Source organism: Callithrix jacchus, chromosome 14, assembly GCF_049354715.1.
Source record: "Callithrix jacchus isolate 240 chromosome 14, calJac240_pri, whole genome shotgun sequence".
Taxonomy (NCBI): Eukaryota; Metazoa; Chordata; class Mammalia; order Primates; family Cebidae; genus Callithrix; species Callithrix jacchus.
The window spans coordinates 42677046-42703874 of record NC_133515.1 but is presented as its reverse complement, the minus strand read 5'-3'; the positions used below and the strand labels follow the sequence as shown (position 1 = coordinate 42703874).

Sequence of the window (26829 nt, the reverse complement as noted above, 5' to 3'; positions counted from 1 at the left end):
TGGAAATGACAACAAAGGATTTAGAATATTACATAATCAACTCAGTTGATAAAGCAGTAGTAGGGTTTGAAAGGACTGTTTTTCCCTTCAATTTTCACTTTATCCAGTACTGATATTGCTTTGTGTTTGAAATTTCCTGGCATTTTCTGTCTTATTTGATGTTTTCCTTTTCTGAAGCATTTTAATTCAGATGTTTCTATTTTATGTGCTTTACACGTGAACCTGTTTCCCTTATTGTGGAAGTAATCCATTTTTTTTGCATAAGAGTTGGGAAATCAGAACTAAGAAAACCAAATTGGAAGGAAAGAAACCCCTTAATCTCAACACTCACACATAATGAATATTGTTCACATTTTAGAACATATCTACCGATTTTTACTTACTAGACACCCCACGAGAAAATGACAGAAGCTTAGAGTAAAAAAAAAATCTCCTAGTTAGAAATGACCCATAAGATTTTAAAATTCACTACACATTTTTCATCTTTTTTCCACTGCCTGAATAGCCAGTGAGAATGTATCCTGCAAGTTGCATATAATTAGATTTCTCACCTTTTTTCCCCCTCAATCCAACTGTGTCTTTTTCTCTTCTCTCTTAAAAATTATAGCCAGGTACTACAGCACATGCCTGTAGTCACAGCTAGTCAAGAGGCTGTGGTGAGAGGACCACCGTATGTGCCTAGGCTAGAAGCGCCAGTCTAGGCACACACAGCAAGATCCCATTTCTTAAAAAATTCTGTGTGTGTGGGAGTGTTGGGGGGATATAAACCATTCACAATTATAACTAGTATGTTAGGTCTTACTACTTCTCTTCTTTCCTGAGTTATTTTAAAACAAAAGTCCCATTAATTTTATTGGGACTTAATCCCTTTTCCCCCCAAAACTCTATTTCAATCCACTTATATAGGCCTCATAGCCAATGAAAATCTTTTCAAAAGACCAATGAATGTCACTCCTAATTTGGGGGGGTTGTAAATTGTTTTCATCTTATTCTATGTTTTGTTAGCTATTTTACTGGAAGTCAGAAGACATCACAACAGCATTGATAGCTAGAAACCAGTTTCCTCTTCCTTAAGATCCAACTCAAGGAACATGGTATGCAAAATCACTTCTGAATTACCATGAAAACTATGCTAGTAATGAAAAGGGTATTGGTAGTGGTAAAAATTGTACAGTATACCATAGTGTAATAGAGTAATATACAGGTATACAGAAAGAACTGACATCAATCAGATCCCAGATTCCTAAATGCTCCTGCTCCCAAATGAAGGATAAAGAAGGCTTCTCTGAAATACTTAATCCTATGATTTGAAATAATATAACAGTTTCAAAATTATGTTGCCAGGCCAGGTGCAGTGGGTCACATCTGCAATCCCAGCACTTTTGGAGGCTGAGGCCAGCGGATCATTTGAGGCCAGAAGTTTAAGACCAGCCTGGCCATGGCCGGGCGCTGTGGATCACGCCTGTAATCCCAGCACTTTGGGAGGCTGAGGCGGGTGGATCACGAGGTCAAGAGATCGAGACCAACCTGGTCAACATGGTGAAACCCCATCTCTACTGAAAATACAAAAAATTAGCTGGGTATGGGGGCAGGTGCCTGTAATCCCAGCTACTCAGGAAGCTGAGGCAGGAGAATTGCCTGAACCCAGGAGGCAGAGGTTGCGGTGAGCCGAGATCGCGCCATTGCACTCCAGCCTGGGTAACAAGAGCGAAACTCCGTCTCAAAAAAAAAAAAAAAAAAGAAAAGAAAAAGACCAGCCTGGCCAACATGGCGAAACCTCATTTCTACTAAAAATGCAAAAATCTGCTGCGTCTGGGTGGCACATGCCTGTAGTCCCAGCTACTCAGGAGGCCAAGGCATAACAATGGTTTGAGTCCAGGCTGCAGAGGTTGCAGTGAGCTGAGACTGAGCCATTGCACTCCAGCCTGGGCAACAGAGTGAGACTCCATCTCCAAAAACAAACAAAACACAAAACAAAACAACCAGAATTATGCTGCCAAGCTAAGTATTACCTGTAAAACATTAGGGTTGGGGGAATTAGAGCAAACAACTGTTTATCTGCTTAGCCCTTCTTAGGGCCTGGTATTTACTACAACACCGGAAGTTGCCATGGATATTGCTGTCACAGCTTTCCTACATCTCCAGAAAAAAGTCACAATTTAAAAAAAAAATTCAGTCTTCATAGAGACTGTCAAAAATTGCCAATGCTGACTATATTTCAAGTCATCATGGCGGTACTGGGAAAAGTTTTCAATTAGCAATAATCGTGCCTTAGATAAACCTCATTGGCTATGATGCTGCCACTGTGCAAAGCTGAAGTTATCATTTTTAAAGCTCCTGAATTGTCTTTCCTCAATCTCTTTGTGGGGGGTGTGTGCATGTGTGTGTGCACGTGTGTAAGTGTATGTGTGTATCTGCAAGCCCCTGGCTTTCCAGCACTTTTCCATGCACCCTGCCTCTGAGTTTGCTAAACTCATCCATGTAGGAGTGCACAGCTGACCCACAGTTCAGACATCTGGCTTCTGATAGTCCTGGTGCAATCCTGATCACTGGAGTTAAAACCATGTCAGTGAGTGTTAAGAAAGCTAGTGAAAATTGTTTTATGTTTTCAACAACATATTTCATTCAGAGGCTGGATAAAGGCAGAGTGAAACTGTTAGGTCAACCAAAAAAACAAATATGACGTTCTAAAATCCTATGGAAAACACATTTACCTTCAGTGAGAGTTCTGAATCTTCCTTTTCTTTTTTTCTGAGACAGAGCCCAATGTAGTGGTACGATTGGCTAAGTGCAACCTCCGCCTACCAGTTTAAGCGATTCCCATGCCTCAGCCTCCCAAGTAGCTGGGATTATAGGAAGAACACTATCATGCCCAGCTAATTTTTGGATTTTTAGTAGAGATGAGGTTTTACCATGTTGGCCAGGCAGGTCTCAAACTCCTGACTTGAAGTGATCTGCCCACCTTGGCCTCTCAAAGTGCTGGAATTACAGGCATGAGCCACCATGCCTGGCCTTAAACTTCTTTCATGTCCTCCTTTATTTTCAAAATGAAATGCAGAGTATCACATTTCCTATAAGCAAGTGAAAGCAACAAACTACAAAGTACAGAAAAACAACCTCACTACCATTCTGTTTTTTAGTGCTCCACTGTTCAAGCAATTAGTTTCACATTGATCATTACAGAGAATTATAGATCCAGAGTGCTTCCTAGGATTAAAGCTATAATAAAGCTACCTTGGTTTGGTACAAGGGTTTTATGTCAATCCTCTAAGATTGAGAAGAGTCCTGTTTGATTTAAATTCTGGGAATATTCTAGAATGGTCTATGGTTGCTGAGAGAAATGACATAAACAAATCTAGCCAGAATGAGGCTGAGGGCAGGCCACTCTGCAGTAGCTGCTGTGTAATGTGAACTGCACTTAGAAGGCATATCATAGTGTGGAGTATATGCACATCTATTTGGTTATACATGGGCTCATCACGTGCGGATTTTCAGATATCAACTAATTAGTCTGATACTTGTGTTCTCTTTTAATGAACATGGTAAGAAAAATATAAATATCTTCCTCCAAGGAACTGTCACTCTGGTCTCTTACCAGATGAAGATGTTTCTTAGTCATTCCACATGAGCCCCCTCCCCATGAATTTTTAAATTATCCTAAAGCTAATTGTATCCAGGTATTTTGTAACAAACTGGCAATAAAATATTATAGCCCTTGAGTTACATATAACATCAATTTTCCACTTTTCCACTTCTTTCTTTACCTGCCTGTTGAAATCCTCTTCATTCTCCATCCACATGTACTCTGCAAATGGGTTTTCCTTTTCATCATGACCACTTAACCCCTGGTCCTCTTTGGATTTTACACTGGGTGATGTATTTGCCACACTGGATCCATTCATTATGATATAACCTAAAGAGGAGCAAAAGAAAAGATAAAATGAATATAAAGATAAAAAAATGTAGACCTAAAACATGCAGATTCTGTCAGAAGCTCCTGAAATTCTAAGTCAAAGATTTTAACTACAAACTGTTAGCCTGTAACTCTTGTAAGACCATTAATATCCTGCAGTTATCAACTATACATATGTGCAATTATTTAAGAGTTTAAAGAAAAGATGTCTATCAACACCTAGGTTCACTTAGTCTTTCTAGGCAAGTGGGACCAGGGTGGGAAGGGTGGGAGGGGTGGGAAACTTCCCATGCCAAATTTCTGTAGGTACTGGAACCTAGTCAAGATCATTACCACTTTCTTAACATTTAAAAAGATAGAAAAAATGCATTCTTAACCAACAATGTGAGCACCTACATATTATTCTAATTCTCAAGTTGTTTTTCTTTAAAATGTATTAAAAAATACATGTTTATCGAATTGATAAGCAAAAAGGAAAAAAAAAGCCATTCATTGTCCAGCCATCCAGAGTTAAGAACAATTAACGATGTGGTACATATAACCTTCCTGAATTCCCATATGTGTGTGCAGATACAAACATACCCATTTCCCAAGTATCCATCCTCAAGAGTAATAGGATCGTGTGATACAAGATGCCCCATCATTTACTTTTTCTCAGTCCTATGTTATTTAATAATATAGACATACCGTCTTTTAGGGGTATTTCCAATGTTTCTGTTTTATAAAGGTTCTATTTTGTAAAGATCTTCTTTTCTAATGATTTCTTTAGGATATCTCCTAGAAATAGAACCGTTACACTAGAGAGTATGTTCCCTTTTTTAAGGCTCTTGGCATTGCCACACTGCCATAAGAATTTAAATTCCCACCAACAGTGTGGAAGTGCCTGTTGCCCAACATTTGAGTATTATCAGTTTTTAAACCATTGCCAATCTCATAAAGTAAAACTTGCATTTCTTTTTTTTACATTTCTTTAATTTTTACTGAGGCTGATTATTTTGAGATGTGTTTATTGGCCATTTATATTTCTATTCTGTAATTTTACTACTAAAGATAAAATTACAGAATATCTGCTAAAGATAAAGATAAAATTTACTTTGCCCATTTTTCTACTGGGGTATATGTCTTTTCCTTATCTTTTGTAAAAACATTTATTCTCTTTGCTATAATTTTTATTATTTATAAAATAATTTAAATAAAAGTTTATACCCAAAATAAATTTGTTATTCATTATATTCACTTAATATTTTAATGGTAATTTTTGCTGGCCTTAATTTTTTTCTAGCTCATGTATATGTTTCTGTCTACAATTTTGTAAAATTGTATGTAAATAAAATTGTTTATTTTGGCTTCTAAACCCATTTTGATGTTTTTGCTATCATTTAGAAATTTTTTTTGTTATTAATCTAAATCTTAATAATTCCTCAAAAATCATTCCACTCTTTATTCACTACTTTCCTTCTACTTATTCCCTGCTTCCCTTCTGTACTTAGTACAGCATTAACACTACTTAAGTGTTGTTTCATATGCATAATTTTTCTCCTTCCAATTAGATTCTCAATTCCTGACAAGCGAGACTGAGTTTTATAGATTTTGTAACTCACCACAATATTAAGAGTTCCACAAATACCTGAGGCTTAATTGTATTTAGGCAACTTTCCTTCTCTAACCCATCTCCCTTCAACCTTGACTCCATCTTTACCCTGACCCCCACCTTCCTTGGGGCTTCTTTAAGTTCTTTAACAAATTATTTCCCTAGGCTTGTTTCCATCTTGGCAACTCTCATGAGTAAGTTATTCTCTGCTTCTGGATAGAGTAAAATATTCTTTCTTGGTTCTCTTTAAAGGTTTTTTTCATTTTTATTTTCTGTTTTGGAATTTCCTAACCTGTTATGGACATTAGAAATGTAATATTCTAAAAAGACAAGGTAAAACTGTGAAGAATAAAGAATAGATGGCAAAATAACTCATTGGTACATAGTTCTAAAATAATTCATTTAAAATAGAAACCATTTAAATCACTGCAGGTTTAAATAAGGCTACTAGGATGAAATATATCTATTTAACATATTTTAAATAGAAACAAAAGAAATCAATGTCTATTCCAAATACAGATCTATAATAATTTCATAAGCTATAGAGGGGAAGAAAGCAGTTCTTTACTTTTACCACTTCCATCTGTAGCATAACAATGACAGAAGTAAGACTGTTCTAAATGCCAGGGCAACTGTATAAGTAGGTGGGGTACTCCTAAGCACAGAGACTCTTAAAGGTCCTGAACTTTGCTGGGTAGCAAAATATACTGCACTATTATTTCCAAAGATTTATTTGGCAGTTGTTTGCAAGCAGCACACTGATTTGTCACCACCAATATGGAAATCATCCACAGAGAATCAGAAATCAGAGTTTAGTTTTTAAAAATATCTTCCTTTGCCCAAAATATAAGTCCTGAGTGCACATGACTGTAAGGAAAAAGGGAAGGCAAAGGAAGAAAGAAAAAAAAAACCCTTCTAATTCAAGAGCAAGGTGGAACACAGACAGCAAATTACACGATGTACTTGTTTATGAGAAAGGGAATGCAAAATTACCATAAACTTAATAAAAGCTATTACTGAATTAATGCAAATATCTCAAAGAAGCTGAAAACACTGATACGGTATTGTCAATACTAGGCAAGTGATTCTCTTACAACAGAATTATACAGTGTTAATTTGCATTTTTATATTATTCAACCTGTGTTTTCCACACAATTAGAAAGTTTGGTTTTTCCAAACAGCAGCATTCCAACAACTTAATTTCCATACTGTTTAAAAATTAACAAAGTACTTTCATACATACGCTTTAAGGCACATAGTTCAAGAACAACATTGTTTTGTGGGACTACTGGATATGAGTAAACTGGTGCTTAATGTGCCCTGACTTTAGTAGCACATTTAGTAGGTGGCAATAGGGAGATTTTGCTGAAGAGTATTAACTCCTAGGGAAGGCATTTTGATGTTTCCAACTTGGGGAAGACATGAGGGAAAACAGGATCATCACCTTTAACTTCCCTGAAGTTCCTGCTCCCAGTTTCATGTAACATTCTCGTTCTGTTTCCAACTCTTCTCCAGCTCACTCTCCATGCTTGAGCACTGTTTCTCTAGCCATTCCTTTTCACACATTTGACAATATTTCACTTGATCCTCATCCACATCAAGGATGAAAGTCTAGTGTAGTGAGGACAAAGAAAATATGCCCAAAGCTTCCAGAGATGACATGAATGCTTGGTTACATAAATCAGGTTAAGAGGCTGAATGGCCGACATGTTGTGAGTTACACTACAGAGTGGCTCATGCAACAAGGAAATCAATCACTGTGGTAAGTGAGCTTAGAAATGCGTTTTCCTCCCAGTCAAGCCTGCAGATGAGACAGCAGCCCCAGATTGACACTCAACTACAACTTTGTAAAAGTCTCAAACACATGCACCTTACTAAGCTACTCCTAGATTCCTGATGCACAGAAATTATGAAATAATAAACATTTGTTGTTTTATTCTGCTAAGCTTTGGGGTAAGTTGTTACCTAGCAATAGCTTATACAGGTATTCAGTAAACACTTGCAATAACTCTGCCACACAAACCACTGTCTGTCACAACATTTTTTATATATCAAGAAGATAAATGTGCAATTTGAAATAGGTTACTGCTTTAGAAGCAGTTCTTCAAGAATTAGACCTCAACAGTAGATAAAGGAGTTTATGTCTGGTCTGTGACTACACTGCATCATGAAATCTAAGGACAATTTGAAACTTATTCCCCCTTCACTTCACTTTCCCTCTTATACACATGTCAAACATGCTGAAAATAAGAAATAACAGTTGTCACTTTGGATGAAAATGGGAAAGCATGCAAACCCTGTTAATAGTCAATACAGGGGTGCTAAGGCCTGCCAAGCATTTGAGTTGGCACTGTCATGGTCAAGGGTCAAGACATATTTGTGTCTAAAATATGTGGCTTGAAATAGGGACTACCGTTCTAAGTCATACAGAATTTCAGGACTTTTAACGTATCTAGGATATTTCAAGGATACATGCTTCATCAGTTTAACACTTTGAACGCCCACAACTTTCAGATCCAACATGCTCATACCAAAAACCAGCTATTCTTCAAACTTAATATTTTTCAGAAGTTAGAAACCTGCAATGTGCCTATAACAGTTTGACTGCTAAGATTACTTGGGACTTTTGACTGAGTTACCTGGAAAAAGTCTACTGAACAACTGATACAAAAATTAGTTCCTCCCATGTTGTTTCCTACAGTTTCATTACTTCTTTCAGTCTGGTTAATACCATTTTAAAAATTAAATACTGTGGATGACAGCTTTAAGTTTTATTTCAAATATTCTGCCACTGAATTCAGGTAGCAACTCAGGACATTAAATCTACTCACTCATTAATATCTGAGTGTTTACTGACACTCAGTGCTGAGGCACTATGCTTGACTCTTGCTTTGACAGGGTACACAGTTCTTGCCCTGGTGATATTTACATTCTCTCAGATGAGAGACAAGAAAATAGTTAAAAATAATTATGATCCATGCCATAAAAGGAGAAATAAAAGGCACTATTAGAAAACAACAGGGGTCCTAATCTAGTCCAGGAGTCCCTGAGCAAGAAACATTTTCATTGACACCTAAAGACTTAATATTTTAAGTTCATTAGCAATAGGGAGGAGAGAGAAAAGCATGTACAATGAATCGAAGGCAGGAGGGAACTTTCAGGAACCATAAGAAGGTAGGTTGGATTTTATCACAAACATTAGAAGCTGTTATAAGGAGTTCTCAAACTACTTATAATGCATTGTAGCATTATTCAACATATTTTGAGATCACTCAGGCTGTCATGTGGAAAATGGATTAGAGAGACTGAGTTTTTAAAATATTCACACATCAGTGCTGGGTCATGGACCCTCTTCTCATTTCACTTTGCATTTTCTATTATTACTGCAGAGGCAGTAACTTCTATTCCTATGATTTCAGTTACCATTTATATAAATGACTACTCCAACTTTCTATACTTAGGCAGACTTCTCCTATTCTTGGTGCATACAGCCAACCTACTTAACATCACCATTTGAGTGTTTCAGAGGCACTACAAATTTAACATGTCCAAAATAGAACTTATTACCTTTTTTACCCCCACACCCCTATCACCACCCAAGAAAAGTATGCCCTTCCCACAGAGTTCCTTAGCTCAGTGAATGACATTACCAGCCACCCAGTTACTTATACCAAAATTATCCTTGATATTTCCCTCACTCTGACTCCCCACATCTAGTTCATCACCAAAAACCTCCTAAAATAGTTTTGAAGTCTATCTCCTTTCTTCTTACTGCCATCTTAGTTCAAGCAGCTATCCTTTTTTCATCTGGATTGGAGCAATAGCTACCTTACTAGTCTCTCATTATTCACTCTCAGTCTCTCTAACCCATTTTCCACATGGCAGCCTGAGTGATCTCAAACTATGTTGAATCATGCTACAATGTATTATAAGGAATTTGAGAACTCCTTAAAATGGCTTCTAATGCTTATGATGAAAATCCAAAATCTTTAATGTGGTCTCTTAAGGTCCTGAATGATCTGGCCCCACCTGCCTCTCCAACCTCATCTCTCTTCCTTGTCATTCTTGGGCTTTGTATTTTCTTGATTTGGATTAAATGGTAGGCCCCCTCCCCCCCAAAAATATTTCCATGTCCAAATCCATGGAATCTGTGAGGGCTACCTTACTTGGAAAAAAGGGTGTTTGTATGTGTAGTTAAATTAAGGATCTTGAGATGAGATCATCCTGAGTTATTCAGGTGGGCCCTCAATTCAATGACAGGTATATAAGAGAAAAGCAGAGGGAGATTTAACACACCCACAGAGGAGGAGGAGGCAATGTGACCATGGAGGCAGAGACTGGAGTGGCATGGCCACAAATCAAGGAATGCCCATAGCCATCAGAATTTGGAAGAAGCAAAGAACAAATTATCCCCTACAGCCTCCAGAGGAACGGTGGCCCTCCTGATGCTTTGACTTTCGACTTCTGGCCTCCAGAAGTGAGACAACAAATGCTGCTGTTTTAAGATACCAGTTTGTGGTAATTTGTTACACCAGCCACAGCGAATGAATCAAATTCCAGTAAAGTAGAAATGCAGAAGGTTGCTGAAAGGTTAAACAGGAGGAAGGCTTAGAAGTGTCTAGGATTCAGGACCATGGAGTCTCTGATGACCGTAGAGAGAGCAGTTTCTATGGAGAAAAATGAGAATGAAAGCCAAATGGAGGTAGGATGAATTGGAGGTGATACCAAGTATGATATAACTCAGAGTCCAGCTGCCAAAGGAAGAGGCAGGAATGGACAGAAACTTATGAAGTCCGTAGAAATGACTTATCTTTAAAGATTAGAAAGGCTAGTTCATGTTTAAATGTTCATAGAAAGGGTTTAGTGTAGAGAGCCAGGTTATACATACAGGAGGGAGAAGGTATAGTTGGTAGTGTAGGTTCTGGGATGGCAGAAAGTAATATTTGTTTATTTTCAAATAGCTAATACATTCCCACCATTCAAAATCTAAATGCCTGGGATGCTTAATTAGTAATAGATGGTTGCATGGTGAGCATGAAATAAGAGCAGTGGGAAGAGCATCAGGAGAAAGATTTTATCTATTACAAAGCCACATGAAACATCCTTACTCCAGGGTGGGAAATTTCACTTTCTTTGTGGCAGGAATGTTATATCCCCCAAATCTAAGTCAGCCTGCCCAGACAGCTGCTGGATTAGTGCATCAAACTCCAACTTTCTAACTTCCTTTTTGTTTATTCTTCTAATTTTTCACAGGGTCACACACATGTACAAACACACAAAATCATTTTAAAGCTACACAAGCAATACAAGAAATAATTTCATAAAGCCTTTTAAAATCACATAGAACTTTTTTTTTTTTTTAGACTTGAGTCTCGCTCTGTCACCCAGCCTGGAGTGCAGAGGTGCAATCTCACTCAGCTCACTGCAACCTCTGCCTCCTGGGTTCAAGTGATTCTTCTGCCTCGGCCTCCCAAGTAGCTGGGACTAAAGGTTCATGCCAACACGCCTGGCTAATTTTTTTTATTTTTAGTACAGACGGGGTTTTACCGTGTTAGCCAGGATGGTCTCGTCTCGATCTCCTGACATCCTGATCTGCCTACCTTGGCCTCCCAAAGTACTGGGATTACTGGTGTGAGCCACTATGCCCAGCCAGAACATATTTTTATATACCATGTCTTACTTTGCACTAAAATAATTTCTCTGTCTCCTTGTTTTACAAGACTTTCTTTTACTAAGTAAATAAACTCATCAGATTTTCCCCATTGTTGAAGGATCAAGGAAAAAAAGAGGTGGGGGGAGTAGTTCAGCTTTTGGCGGGGTGAGGAGACGTAGGACATGTATATAGAAATTTTTTGAAAAGGTTCCAGGTAAATCTCCAATTAGAGTGATTTTGTCCCCTGTACTTCCATTTCATTTATTCCCAGAGCAGCTGCATGGACATTAACAGAAAAAAAATAAGTAATCATTTTGCTAAGCTTTCCCATATTGACCTAAATGCACAAATATTCCATTGATTATCTTCCATTTGATGCAAGAACAGTGCTTGCAAATATAACGTCAGTGAGCTTGTAAGCAAAGAGAAAATGGAACTTACCTGCAATTAGAAGTTAAGAAGCTTTCAAAAACATATTAGTTGACAAGGAAGTCAAGAAAAAGAGGAAAATCACTTATGTGATCCCTATATTTGTAAAATATATCAAAACAAAGGTAAATTACAAATAGAGGCATTTTCTAAATTAAACTCAAGGCTGCCAGATGAGAAAGACAATATAAATATAATACAATCTCTTTTCCATTAATGTTTAAAACTTGTCTTATACTGGCCTATAAGTTTGTCCCACTGATGAAATGGAATCTAAAAATTGAGATACAGATACTCTGGGAAGAATAAAACTGAACTTAATTACAGCAACAGTCTATCCCTGGACCAGACCCAAGCAAACAAAACAGAAGCATACTCAAATAGGATTAAGAATGTATTTAGCAAGTGGGGAAAAGGCGTATTCTAATTGAGCGGTTTTCAGTCTCAGGAGTATACAGAATCACCTGGAAGTTTTTCCACACCCATGCTTTTCAGATATTCTCATTTGTTAGGCCTGAGCCAAGGCCCAATTTTTGTATATCTGCTTGTTAATTTGCTATATGTAATTCTGATATATAGAAAGACTAAAGACAAATAATTCCTTGAATATAGTGAAAACCTCTAGGTAGAATAGGCCAAATCCTAATTACCCTAATTCCTACACCAACAGTTCCCAGACTAATGTTCTACAAACAACAGTTTTGTGGATGCTCTTTGAAAAACAAAATCATGGCCATCTAGATTTATTGTTTTGAGAAGCCCTGTTTAATTTACCAAGCATTTCCCAAGTTTATTTATTAATTTGTTGCCTTTATTACATATATTTATTACATTTTTTAAACTGGTAACTATTAACAACCCCAAACTTTTAGAAACAATGCCCCAAGCAAGTTCTGTGATGTTACTATCATTCTACTGGTAATGTTCAGAACAGTCATAAAATGTACTCCATAAGGCATTTAAAGGCGCTTTTTCAAAGGTAGAATCAACGGACTTGCCAAGTCAGTGGCAAGATCTCTAGATGCAGACCCACCTTCAAGTCCTCAAGTTCTAACTCCCTGCCCCAAAGCCAATCAATTGTCCTCCCAGAATAACATCAAATAGCAATTAGCAGATGGTCCTCGACTTCTCCAGATAAGCTCCAAAAAGGTATAGATTATTAACAGGGGAAATAGTGTGAACTGAAGTCTTTAACAGATAACATTAATCAAAAACATTCCTATAGTAAATTATTATATATATGTTTAACTTTTCTCACCAACAAGTGCCTCTATACATTTCAGGCTGATCTGATGACAATTTATTTTTTAGATGCATAATTATATCAAAGAAATGCCACTATAAAAGCCTGAATACAATCTCCGAGCCTAAGGTCTTCCCCATCGTCACCTCATATTTGATTATATATATATTTGAGAGAGAACACCACTCATTATTTGTTTTGGGAGTAGTCTATAACCTTGGAAGTTTCTTGAGAGCAAGAATCAAGTCCTTTATAGTTTTTAGCATGCCTCTGTGCACCCACCAGGTCCTCAATGAATAATTTGTTGATTAACTGCCATTTTTAGAATGCTGTATTCAAAATCTCATTTCCTGGGCAGGAAGCCCATGCCCTTAGAAGTTAGGATCGGTGAGTGAGCACTCTTCATTGAGTTATTCCCCATAGTCAGTAACAGCACTACTCTGGAATCTGTTTTTGACAGACTAAGTTACTCAAGGGGAATTAAAAAACATTTATTTTCATTTTTAGTAGAGATAGGATCTATGTTGCCCAGGCTGGTCTTGAACTCCTGGACTCAAGTGATCCTCCTGCCTCAGCCTCCCAAAGTGCTAGGATAACCCGCATGAACCACTATGCCCAACCTATTTTTTATTTTTTATAGAGACAGGGTCTCATTCTGTAGACCAGGCTAAAGCACAGTGGTGCAATCATAGCTGACTGCAGCACTGAACTCCGGGCTCAGGAAATCCTCCCACCTCAGCCTCCCAAGTGGCTAGGACTACAAGTGCGCACCAGCAGGCATGGCTAATTTTTTTCTTTTTTTTTAAGAGAAGGGGTCTTGCTATATGTTGCCCAGGCTGGTTTCAAACTCCTGGCTTCAAGCAATCCTCCTGCCTTAGCCTCCCAAAGTGCTCAATTATAGTAAAAGACAACAAAAAAACCCCACTTCTAATCTAGAAAATTTTGTGTTCTTGTTTACTATTTTAGCATTAATAACATCAAGTGACTATAACATTCTTCTTATGAGCTGTATGCTAAGAATAAATGCTTGCTACAGTGAAATCATCTAAACTAGAAAAAATCCATAACATGAATCCCAACAAAATTCATGAAAAGGGATCACATGTTCATTTTATTTGATATATTTCTGGGAAAAAAAGGTTTGCCACAGCAAAGTGAGGAGAGGAAAGCCAAGCAGCATAATACATCTGTATTGAGGTAGAGAAAACAGTATCCACTAGAAATCTTTTCAGGAAGGGTGCCATTTTTGGTTGGAGAAGCTCTTTGGAAGTTAATCTGGGGGAGGAGGGCCCTTGAGGGACCAGGGTAAGGTCAGAACATTTCCTGGGAGAAAGGAGAACATTTATCTTGCTAATGAAGGCACAGTGCTGGACAGAGTGAAGAAGAAAAAGTCAAGAGTGGTACATTTCAGAGCATGAAAGGTCCCACGCTGTGTAAAACAGACTATACCTTAAGACTTGCAATTTTCAATCAGACTATTAGGCCCATATAAAATTCAGGAGTCTGTAGATTTTTTGATGTGGAAACCACTGAAGAGGCAGATTTTATGTCTTAATTGCAAGGGCGAGACTTAAGTATGAATTGGGAAAGCATTTAAGAGAAGTTTCTCCAGGCCTCTAAGGGACTGAGAACCCCACTGAACAATTACCTAGAAGAAACAAGTATGGCAATCTATCCAAATACAAGGGGGAAAGGACAGCAATAAGATAACCGCTCTTCTAAGTACTTAAGTAACAGTCTCTCTTTTAATCTTCATAACAATCCCACGAAGCAGAGATTTTTTTTTTAGTCTCCCAATTTTTTTTCATCTAAATACTCTGCCTTTATTTATTAAAAAACATTTTTTTTAGGCCGGGCACGGTGGCTCAAGCCTATAATCCCAGCACTTTGGGAGGCCGAGGCAGGTGGATCACTAGGTCAAGAGATTGAGACCATCCTGGTCAACATGGTGAAACCCCGTCTCTACTAAAAATACAAAACTTAGCTGGGCATGGTGGCGCAGCCTGTAGTCCCAGCTACTTGGGAGGCTGAGGTAGGAGAATTGCTTGAACCCAGGAGGTGGAGGTTGCGGTGAGCCGAGATCGTGCCATTGCACTCCAGCCTGAGTAATAAGAGCGAAACTCCGTCACAAAAACAAACAAAAAAACATTTTATTTTAGAGATGGGGGTCTCACTGTGCTGTCCAGACTGGACTTGAACTCCTAGGCTCAAGAGATCCTCCCACCTCATCCGCTCAAGCAGTTAGGATTACGGGTATGAGCCGCCAGAGATTCATTAAACAGCTTGCCTAAGGTATGACCTAGTAGTACTAGAATTGGTGCTTAAGCTTAGGTCTTTCTGGTCCCAAAGCCCATGCTCTTAACCACTTTCATGTATTCACTACCCTATACTCTCATACTTTCCACTTTAGGTCCAGAAAGGCTATAATAGACAACTCTACTATACTTGATCTCAAATATCACAAATGGGGTTCGGGGAACCATGCTGAAGGAAAATGCTATTCAACAAAAGTACTGAGGTCTTTAAAAGGAAAATACAAAACAATCACAGCACATGGTAGTTTATTTAAATCATCAAAATAAATTATATTTCCTACCATAAACATATGAAGCTCCATTTAATTTGAAGCTTGCTAATACTTTCAGGAGGAGAAAGCAAACCTCCAAGTAGGTCTACAATCTGTTATGCACAATTCCAATATCCAAACAGCTCTAAAAACCAAGAATTTTTCATATGTTTTATGTCAAAACTTGCAGGACAATAAAATTTGGCCTGGACTGATATTAAGTTCTAGACAGCCTTTATCTACCCACTTATTGTGAATACTCAGAAATATTAATGTATGTGACTAAGGATGCTGCACCAGACACACTGAGGCATTCGTAACATAGAGAAAGCATCTTTCTAAAATCTAAAATATTCTGAATTCTGAGAGTTGTGTAGTTCCAAGGGCTTTGAACCCTTTATGGACCTGTATTCCAAAGTATTTAAAAAACAATTTCTAAGGATGATTGGATCAGAGGCATTCAGTGTTTAGGATTTCATAAACCAGGACATTTTAAAAAATATTGAGAACAACATATAATTCCAATTTTTAAAAACCATACAAAGATGGTAAAAACACCTTTATCAACATCATTTTATAAAAGGATACTTTAGCACCAAAAAACACAAAAAGGTCTTAATTCAATGCAAAGGACAATTCTTTAAGCTGAATAAATTTAATTTTATGAAAAATGCTATGTGGTCCTTATATTTCTTATTTCACAATAGATTGGTGAAAATTCACCTCAGACTAGCACTGATATGATCTGAGGCATACAGTCCAGGAGCCTACATAAAATTACTTGGGAAAGTTATTAAAAAATACATAACCTCCACCTCCCAAATAGGTTCCATCCTAGGAGATCACAATTCAGATGGTCTGAAGGTGGGGTGCAAAATCTGTATTGTTTTCTAGAAAACAGTCTGGGTTGTTTTTGATATGCAGCCAAGCTTCAGAGCCACTGGTTTAGTCCGTGGTTTCTAGTTCTACCCTTCTTCACTCAAACTCTTTTCTGAGGGGTAAGGGGAACAAAACAGGAATGTTTCCAAGTAGGAAATCTGCCCAACCCACTGTTTGTAATACTAGTTAATCCTTCAAAAAGTCTAGGCTGAACCAGCTGGTCAACTGAGGCTATTAGCAGTGGAACGATAGAAATTAGAGTTGACAAACAAGAAAAACTTGTTAAAGCAAAACTCTTCTATGAAAAGGTGTGGCTTCCAGACTTTCTTTTCTTTTCAACCCAAAGATTCTACATATGATGCCTAAATTCAGCATAGATATCTTCTTTGTCTGTGCTGACGATAATAACAATAAAACTTTAAAAAAATGTGTGTGTACTTTATATATGTGTGTGTGTGTGTTCCTCAGAAGCTGTCCTCGTTATCTAGCTTCTACATCAGGTCTATGATTTTGGCCTTTATTTTTCATCTTCAAATAAAGTACAAGAATTGCCAGTATTAGCCTCAATTGAGGTACAAATCTATAAAAATGAAAAATGTATCGAATGCTTGATGATTAATGAAGCAGACTATATTATCTAACATTCCAATAAGATAAAATAATCACAATGATTTCTCTTTTTTGGAAAAAGTTTCTTTTATTCTCCTACATTACTGCTTAAAATAATCTTAAGAAACATGTCTAATATCTTTAAAAACGCACAAAGTTTTCAATTTAATAAGCACTCAAAGCTCTTTACCAGTATTAAAAAATACAAGGCCCTTCACTTGTATTAAAAAATACAAAACCCATCGCTTCTCGGCCTTTTGGCTAAGATCATGTGTAAAAAATACAAGGCCCATCTAAAATAAGGCTAAATGCTAAGTGATGGGAGACAGAAAAAAGACATAAGTAACTCCTACTCTCAGGGGGTTAATCACTAAATCCTATTTGACTAGAATCTCCCAGCCTCTCTAAGCCTTGCAAATGAAATAGAATTTCTCACTAAATACTTGGCTATGACTTCCAATCATGAAAACCAAGAATTGTGTTATGTCACTGTGTATTGCTTGTTACCTGAACTCCATACTAGGCTGAGATCAAGGGTTGAATTTGTCATGATTTGCTTCACAACCTGTGTGCTTCTTATCCCAGACCAAACAGCTTTCTTCTAGAATTCTACAATTTACAGTTAGTATACAAGAGTGGTTCTCAAAAATGTGGTCTCTGAATCAACAGCATTGGAATCACCTGAGAACTTGTTATAAATGTGAATTCTCAGGCCCCACCCTAGACCTAATTAGAAACTTTGGAGTAGGGCCCAGTAATCTGTGTTGCAATAAGCCCTCCAGGTGTTCAAGAACCTCTGGCATGTAGCAGGTGGAAAAGTGTTTCTTTCTGTAGGCCCAAAGCCAGGGATACTGTAATGTTCTGTCTTGGTATGAAATAATGACATCCAAATAAAAGATAAATCTCCTTCCTACTCCCACCCTCCATCCAATGTGTTTTATTTTTGTGAGTTAAATAAGAAAACAAGCGGCAATCAGAGACTTAGCTAAAAAGTATATTGACAGGTGTCAGTTTTCATCTAGTCTGATCTCATATAATACCATTTACATCCTCTTACATCTAAAGCTTTAGAAAAGGATCTAAGTCTCAGGCACACTAGGAGTTCTATAATAAAAGATTAAGTGGATCTGAATGTCTAAACTTACTAAGAGAAGTAAAGTGGACTCATTGGCTATACATATATATTTTTTGTTTATTTGAGACAGTCTTACTGTGTTGTCTAGGCTGGAGTGCAGTAGCACAATCTCAGCTTACTTGCCACCCTCTGCTTCCCAGATTCAAGTGATTCTGCTGCCTCAGCCTCCTGAGTAGCTGCGATTACAGATGTCCATTACCATGTCCAGCCAATTTTTGTATTTTTAGTAGTGACAAGATTTCACCATGTTGGTCAGGCTGGTCTCAAACTGCTGACCTCAGGTGATCCACCCACCTGCACCTCCCAAAGTGCTGGGGTTACAGGTATGAGCCACTATGTCCAGCCTAAATTTTTGAACTGCATTCTACAGGGAATTAAAGTTTTGAATTTTTTTCATCTTCATACTTCCAAATTAATAGAATTAAACCAGAATACTCGGTTCCTTCAAAGCCTTCTAGCCAGGCAAACTTTTACTGTATTACTTCTTGCTTTCGATGGATACGAAGCAGAGTCTTGGTAGGCACATTGTATTACCTGCAAAGATGCAGAACTAAACAGTTCCATCTGTTCAATATTAAAAACAAAAGTCCTGTAAACTTCAGATGGTGAGTGTAATACCTCAGCACTAGCAACAAAGCCTTAAATATGAAAAGATACCAAGAACACCACTAGCAAACAAAAGTAAGCTCTCGGTTGGGAGTAGTTCACGCCTACAATCCCAGCACTTTAGCAAGCCAAGGTGGATTACTTGAAGTTGAGAATTCAAGACCAGCCTGGGCAGCATAGAGAATTCATATTTCTACAAAAAATTTTAAAAATCAGTTGGGCGTAGTGGCATACACCTATAGTCCTAGCTACCAGGGAGGCTGAGGTGGGATAATCACTTGAGCCTAGGAGTTGGAGGCTGCAGGAGCTATGCAGGAGCCTGGGTGACAGAGTGAGACCTAGATAATTACATTCTGTCCTTCTCCGGTTTACACTAAAATCACTTAGTTAAAATGCTTTCATTCAGCACAATAAAAATAAAGTGAAATGTGACTTTGGAGCTTGCCTAGTAAAAAAAGAAAAAAATAAAGCAAAATGACAAATTATTTTATGGGAGACAGTTTTGGTAACTTCAATGACAGATAAAAGGTTTGTATCCTTAGCCTATAAAGAAATCTTTTAAATTACTCAGAAAAAGACAAATGATAAAAAAGTTATTTTATAAATTTATAAAATTACTCAGAAAAAAAAACAAATAATTTCCAAAAGAAAATGGTCAATGGAGAAATAGGCAATTCTCACAAGAACAAAAATGGCCCATAAGCAAATAAAAGAGATTCCAAAGCACTAGAAATTAAAGAAAATGTAATTAAAATAATAAGATTTTCTGCTTAAAAACCAGCAAAGATGACAAATGGAAGGGGGAAACTGGAGCTCTGTCACTGTTGGTAGAAGCATATACTGAACCAATTTTCCTGCAGCGTAATTTGAAAATTTCTAATAAAAACCCTAAAACCTTTTTTGTCATTTTCCTCCAGAAATTCTACTTCTATGAATTCAATCCAAAAATACTTGCTCAAATCTATTAAAAATATATATATAAGGAAATTCACCTCTGGGCTGGCAATGATTCACTTAATATACATCCAACTATTAAAAATGATGATGCCACAATATATTTCTGTCACAGAAACAAAATATAGTAAGTGACAAAGACTATATATGATTCTACTTTTTAAAATGTTTATATGCATAAAAAAGTATAAAAAGCAGCAAACCAGAATGTTTTGAGCGGCAGAATTAAAGATTTTTCTTTATATTTTGTCATCTAAATTATAAAAAGAATGTAATTTCCTTTATAATCAGGGATAAACGTTATTTTCATTTATTTATATTCACATTTCTTTTCTTTTCTTATTTTTTTTCTCATGTATGTATCACATGTAGGGTAGAGAGCTTGACTCCCTGCCTCTTTAGGTAAATCAGCCCATTTTCAGGATTTGCACTATACAAAGCTGCCCATCTTCCTTTTATTTCATAAGGTCTGAAAACATTTTTGTTTTAAATTGTTTTATTGTTCTCAGAGTATTTTTAAAAATATAGAAACTGAGGCAAAGATAAAGGAAAGGCTGACTCCCTTTCCTGGGGCTACTCTTCCAATTTTTGCTGCTAGTTGCTGGGTACTAAGAAGATGGGCAGCCCTGTAGATCCTTTTTTCTTATCTCATTCTCATAATCCCCCTTCATTCCTTCATTCACTTATTTTTAAAAGGATAATGTGTACAAATACATAGTTCAAAAAAATTTTAAATATAACTATCTATAAATGTATGTGGCAAAATCCCATTAATAGTCCTATTCTCCCTCCATAACCAAACACTTTTAATTGGTTTCTTATATATCCTTTTGGAAGTTATCTTTGCAAACACACATGTATATTCTTATTCTACTCTTCTCTCTCTACACAAAAAGTAGTATACCATATTCATGATATCATTCCTTGTTCCCTTTTAAAAACACACACAATATCTGAGTTCTTCACATGAGTACACAGGTCCTTCTCATTCTTTACAACTATGCAGTATTCCATCATTTGGATATAGCACAGTTTACTTAACCAGTTCCCTGATGGCAGGCACTGAAGTCATCTCTATCATACTATTACAAACAATAATGCCATGCATAACCACCTACACATACCAAATTCATTTCTGAAGGTACCTTTCATGAAGTGTCAATTTAAATCACCACAAGGTCACATAGTTACTAGGCTGAAAAGTTAGCCCCTTTTTTAGTTTTCATTATATACAGCAGCATGTAACAAAAGAATCCCTTGGCCAAAGCAAAGGTACTCTTTGGGGGTTTATTTTATAAAAATAAATGGATAAACAGAACACCTAGGATGAATCATTTCTATTTAACAATGCAAATAATGCATATGTATGTATATAATACATATGCATACATATGCATAGGAAGTATAAAATAAATCCATCAGAGCTTTAACCATTGTCAGTATGGCGGATCTATGAAGTGTTTTGTAGTCCCCTGCTCCTTGCCTATCAATTCTAATTTCACAACAGTGAATATGTACTATTTCTGCAATATATAATTTTAAAAAATGTTAACTCAAATTAAGGTGGATCCATTGCTTCAGTCTGTCCTATATTTGTATAGTGGTGCAGAGTGCTCAAATATCACTTCACTTTTTTTTAAATTATTTTTTCAAATATAGAGACAGGCTCTTGCTCTGTTGACCAGCCTGGTCTTGAGCTCTTGGATCCTCCCACCTCTGCCTCCCAAAGTGCTGGTATTACAGGCATGAACCATCATCACGCCCGGCCGACTTCATTTGAGAAATCTTTCCCCAGCATTCTATATATTACCAATTGTTCCTTTCTTCTTGTTTAGATAGCATTTTTGTTATTTCTCTATTACCTCGCTTGTCACATGATAATCAGCTGCTTACTCATTTGTCTCCCTTGACCGCTCATGAGCTCCTTAAGAAGTAGTCTCATTTTCAGGATCTTGAACACTGTGCAACACATATATGCTTCACAGGCAGAGAAGAAGTAAATTATTTCACTACAGTGTAATCATTCCTAGAATTCTGCGACCTGTATTTCTAAATTGTTCTAGGTACTCTGCCAACAACCTGAGAATGTTATACTCTTTCTCTAAAACTTCTATCTATAACTAAGGATCTATGGTCATAGTTAACTCAATTGTGACATGCCCTCTAGCCAAATCCTCTCATAGTTTTTTCTTCAGGTGATTTTTAATTTTTGTTTTTGATTGTTTGCTCTTCGTTTTTTTAATCTGTTTAGTAAACTTCACTATCCCTACATCTCTGTGCCTTTACACCTGCTAGTCTTTGTTTGGAATGATGTCTCAAGGTTGTATTCACCTGGAAAGCATTCCTACTCACTTTTAAAGAATCAACTTAAATAGCATTTTCTCTGGGAAGCCCTTCTATCCTCCCGTTCTTTCAGTAAGAGTTGAGAATTCCTACAGTTGAAACTGTAGACCCTGCTTTCATGGAGCTCATGGTCTAGTATGAAAAACAGCCATATGTACAAATAACCACACTATAATACTAAATGCAACACCAAAAGGGAGATGATTTGAATATTTGACAAGTGTTAATTACCTTGTTAGATGCATTAACTATTATCTATGATCATATTAGATAAATATTTGAATTGGACAGAGGGCATGAAACTATAGGACTGCTATACTATCAACTGTCTTCTAAAGAAACTCTCCAAAGGGTTATTTTAGAATATGCAACAGTCATACAACTATTGTGTAACTGTGGCATACACAAAAAGCACGTTGCATATCTGTAGCATATCTGTGTGACTGATAATGCATAAAATCAACCTTACTTCTTTGGCCACAAGTGACTGGACCAGGGATCAGTGCTTCAGCTAAGGACAACATATAGGTTGAACTTTAGAGGAATCAATCACCAAGGACATGGCATGGCTCAAAATTCTCCCTAATAGGGGCCTTCTGTTTTAGAAGGTGACAAACTAATCCAATCAGATATTTTCTCTTGGAAAATACAAATGCTGGGTGAACGAAGGAAAAGAGGGCAGGTCTTCAGAGCTCAAATACTAAATACTGCTAAATTAACGTTCTGTGAGGTTCTGAAAGTACTAGGGCCAAGAGACAATATGGCTGCTTGGATGACTTCTGATCCAAGTTTACATTCAGCCCTGATCACCAAAGCTGATATGTGTGTACCTCTTCGTTGCAACCCACCGGGGACTAACACATCATATCACCACTTTTGAAATTAGAAAACAGGCTCAGAAGTCCAAGAACTTGACCAAAGGAACTGAGTTGATAGGTAGCAGAACCAGAATTCAAAGACCCAGGTCAGCATGATTCTTCTATAATATCCTGCCACTTACATGGGCAAGTGGCCTCAAAATCAACAAAAGACAAGTAGAGGTTGACATGCATCAGTGGAGACTCAAAAGGAAGTGTTTATACACAAGAATAGAAATGTTCTGGAACATTTCTATGTCTGAGGATGTGAAGTAGGAGTGGGCATACCAGGTTTACCTTGGTTAAACCTGGGCCTCTCGGAACTCCAGATTTAGCTATCTGTCTTTCTTATGCAAATATAAAACCCACAGGGCAGGACCTTAATCTCTAGCTTGCTCACCATAGATTAAAGCAGAGTTTGAAGCTTGGTGCAGTGGCTCATGCCTGTAATCCCAGCACTTTGGGAGGCCAAGGTGGATGAATCCCCTGAGGCCAGGAGTTCGAGACCAGCTTGGTCAACATGGTGAAACCCCATCTCTGCTAAAAATACAAAAATTAGCTGGGGTGGTGATGTGAGCTTGTAATTCCAGCTACTTGGGAACCTGAGGCAGAAGAATTGCTTGAACCCAGGAGGCAGAGGTTGCAGGGAGCTGAGATTGCGCCATTGCACTCCAGCCTGGGCGACAAAAGTGAAATTCCATCTCAAAAAAAAAGCAGAGTTGACTTCAAATAAGTGCTTAATATATGATAAATGAATGAACTGAATGAATATATGATAAATGAATAAATACATGAATAAATGAATGAACTATCAAGCTAAAGAAACATTCCACATTGTTGGGGGAAGGGGTTACAATAAAACAGACCCTAGCAGTCATTTACAAATATAGTTCCTCATTATTTGTGGATCCCATATTTGCTAATTTGCTTACTTGCTAAAATGTCTTTGTAATCCCGAAATTAATACTTGCGGAGCTTTCAAGGTGACTCATGGATATACACATAGTGAAAAATATGTCACACTTGCCCACGTCCTAAGCTGAGGTCAAATAAGATGACCCTTGGCCTTCTTGTTTCAGCTCTCATACAAAGATGACCAAAGGACAGAGACAGCAGAGGGCAGTGCAGTGTAGTGCAAGAAGCTCTGGCTCTGGGGCCAACTGGACGAATCTGAATCATAACTCTGGCACCTGTTAGTGGAGGGGCCTTAGGCAAATTGCTTAACACTTCTGTAGTTCCTTTATTCTTTTGTAAACAAAGAATCTACTAAGATGAGCTGTTTTTATCAATTAAGATTATAATCTATGTGAGATATGTATATATGTATTTATTTTCCCTGGAAACAAAAGTTGAATATTTGATAATTCAGTGTTCTAGGCAACTTTATAGAATATAACTACTGTAAATAATGAGAATTGACTGTAATCATTTATAAAGAAATAACAGAAAAGTAGACAAAACAATTATTTGGATGAGATAGAGGCAGGCTTCAAGATTTTGAAGAAACAGAATTTCACCAGGCACATACGGTGTGGAAAAGACTTGCAAGGAGAGAGCGGCACCTACAGAGAGAGGTCCAGATGGTGGAAAAAAACAGACAGGTTCAGGAAATGGCACTTCAGAGAGTCTAGAGCAGAATATGAAGCCAGAATACAGTGCCACTGTGCTTCTCTGCACCCTGTACACACCCGGTACTGCGGAACCTCACTCTCTGCATTTAATTATTGGTTTCTAGTTCTCTCTTCCATTAAACTGTGAGCTCAAGGTCAAGGTCTCTAAGAAGAAATCATAGCCAGAGTCCTCTAAATTTGCAAACAAGTTATTATTAAACACAAATACTCCCAAAAAAAGACTGTACAAAAATAACCTTGGTTTTCAACTGCAGTCATAGCAACTCACAACTGGTACAGATTTGCAATTTGTCCAGGATTTTTCTGATGTAATTCTGTCATAAACTCTTCTCATTGTTTTAGACACCCAGACATTTGTTAGAACAGTTTTAAGATCTTGCTCTTTTTAGAGTAATTGACTGATTGGCTGATTGACTGAGATGGGGTCTCACTATGTTGCCCAGGCTGGTCTTAAACTCCTAAGTTCAAGCAATCCTCCTAAGCCTCCCAAGTGGCTGGGATTACAGACTCATACCACCATGCTACGCGCTAGTGTGATTTATTAACAAGGCTTAAACATATGGTCCATTAGAAAAGGCTGCCACCACAGAGTAAAGATTTCTTTTAATTCACTCTAATAAACTTATTTCTGTATATGTAAGATACAGTTTTACCACAATAAAATACAAGGAAGCATACTGATATATATGTTACAAACTGGATAAGAAAAGCAATATAATTTTTTCCACAAAAGCTTGCAAAATCCTGGCCAAAACACAGTAAACATGTTGAACTCACAGCTTACATTTCTCCACTGAGTTAGGAAAAACAATTCCAGTTTTTGTAAAGTCATGAAACTAAATACTATGAGAATTTACAAGATTTTGTAAACTTGTATATTCTCCCCACCCCCATGCTCAGTAGCCAAAGGAGCCTATCAATCTTACTCCAACACTTCACTTTCCTCCAACCTCCAAAATAAGACCCTCACTGTCCAATATCTGAATTTATATTTTCAAACGTCTAAAATCTTAATCAAAACCAAGAGCAGTGCATTAGCTTTTTCCCATACAATTCTAGGTATAATTTTACTTAGGCACAACATAGTTTGTACTATTATCTAAAAACATATGGCTAGAATCAACATTACTAGAAACCAAATGAATATACTACGAAAGTGAAAAGGGAACAGGGAATCTGTTTTTAAACAGATTCAATGCTGTTATTATGCATTCATAGGTTGGGTGTGATCAAATCACATTGTACTGTACAGCTAAGTATGTCCTATATTTTATGACAAAGTAGGGTAACCAGGCCCTTACACTGCAAACTCGCAAAAACCCAAGTTAAGCTGTTTAAAGTATAATCCAATTCAATTTACTTAAAATAATAAAATTTAAATTCCTTGCTTCTAGATAGCCCTTTTCAACTGCATTTTCAGCGATTATCACCACAAGAACTATATTAGGACATAGATTCTAGAGCGAGTATAATATCAAATGCCGTCTTAAGGAAGGCAAAAACAGTTTACCATGAAGAAAACCGATTAAAGTTCCCAACCTTGCCAAACTCCCTGTTCAGCGTATTCTGCCTCTCTCGGTTCACCTTCCAGCTGCCTGGAAGAGGCAAGTGGAAAATGTTAGTTTTCAGGAGATGAGAATGGAATTTAGAGGTTGCTAGGGGGTGATGGACTCACTCACGGACAGCAAGGCACAAGAGAAGTGGCCAACGTCTCCCAGGCAAATGAGGCATGAAGAATGAGGGCTGGAGTCAAACCGGAGATGGAGCGAGTATAAAACGGCAAAGGACGCGCAGGGGCCCGCGAATGGGGGAGGGGCATGACGCGCAATCCCTCCCTCTCCAGCCCGGGGAGAGGGGCGGCGGATGCCGCGCGGGTTAATTTGCCTAGCATTGTTGCACCTGGGTAGCAACGGGATTCAGGCCGAGAATCTGGTTCGAGTGTTAGGAGGACGCTGAAGGGAGCCAAAAACTTGGGTGGAGGAAACAGAGCACCTGTGCCCGGGGGAAAGGGAGGAAAACCCCCTATCGCCCCGGAGGGGCAGGGGCTGACCCCAGCGGACGACCCTTCTCGCCGATGGCCGCGACGTGGGACTCCGCACGCTTTCCCTCCCCACAGGAGCTCTGGAAGGCGCGTGCCGCCCCTCACAGCCCCGACGGTGGCAGAAACTGAGACGCAGGGCGCCCCCAGAGCCGGGAGAACGGCACTTCCCGCGAGTCCTTTCCCCAACAGCGCAAGCCCACCTGGGCTGACCAGAAGCCCTTCCTTCAGACCGTACTCTGCCACTCCTCTGAGAGCTTAAGCCGTCGCCGCAGAGGTCGCCGTCGCCAGGACAGTCTCGGCCTTTAGTACCTAAACCTGAGGCAGAGGACCCGAGAAGCGCCACTACCACTTGCCAGGTTACCTCTTACTGCACACTGCC

At 38.0% G+C, this 26829-nt stretch overlaps 1 protein-coding gene and 1 non-coding gene across 8 annotated transcripts in view; both read right to left on the bottom strand.

Annotated features, from left to right (window-relative positions):
- The window catches only part of PAIP2B (poly(A) binding protein interacting protein 2B), a 43696-nt gene extending 16867 nt beyond the window's left edge, over window positions 1-26829 (bottom strand). The window contains exons 1-3 of one of the 7 annotated variants that reach the window (XM_008980525.5): window positions 26651-26829; window positions 25949-26004; window positions 3765-3913 (exon numbers count right to left, since the gene is read on the bottom strand). In XM_008980525.5, the coding sequence (XP_008978773.1) occupies window positions 3765-3902 (138 nt within the window). In that variant the 5' untranslated portion in view covers window positions 3903-3913; window positions 25949-26004; window positions 26651-26829. Of the gene's footprint in view, window positions 1-3764; window positions 3914-25948; window positions 26005-26084; window positions 26155-26401; window positions 26578-26650 lie in introns of those variants that run through there. The other 6 variants (XM_078349104.1, XM_008980523.5, XM_008980522.5 and 3 more) reach the window with 6 other exon arrangements.
- On the bottom strand, window positions 2177-2315 carry LOC118147481 (U4 spliceosomal RNA). The gene has a single exon (XR_004733941.3). It is a non-coding gene; the product is annotated as a U4 spliceosomal RNA (small nuclear RNA).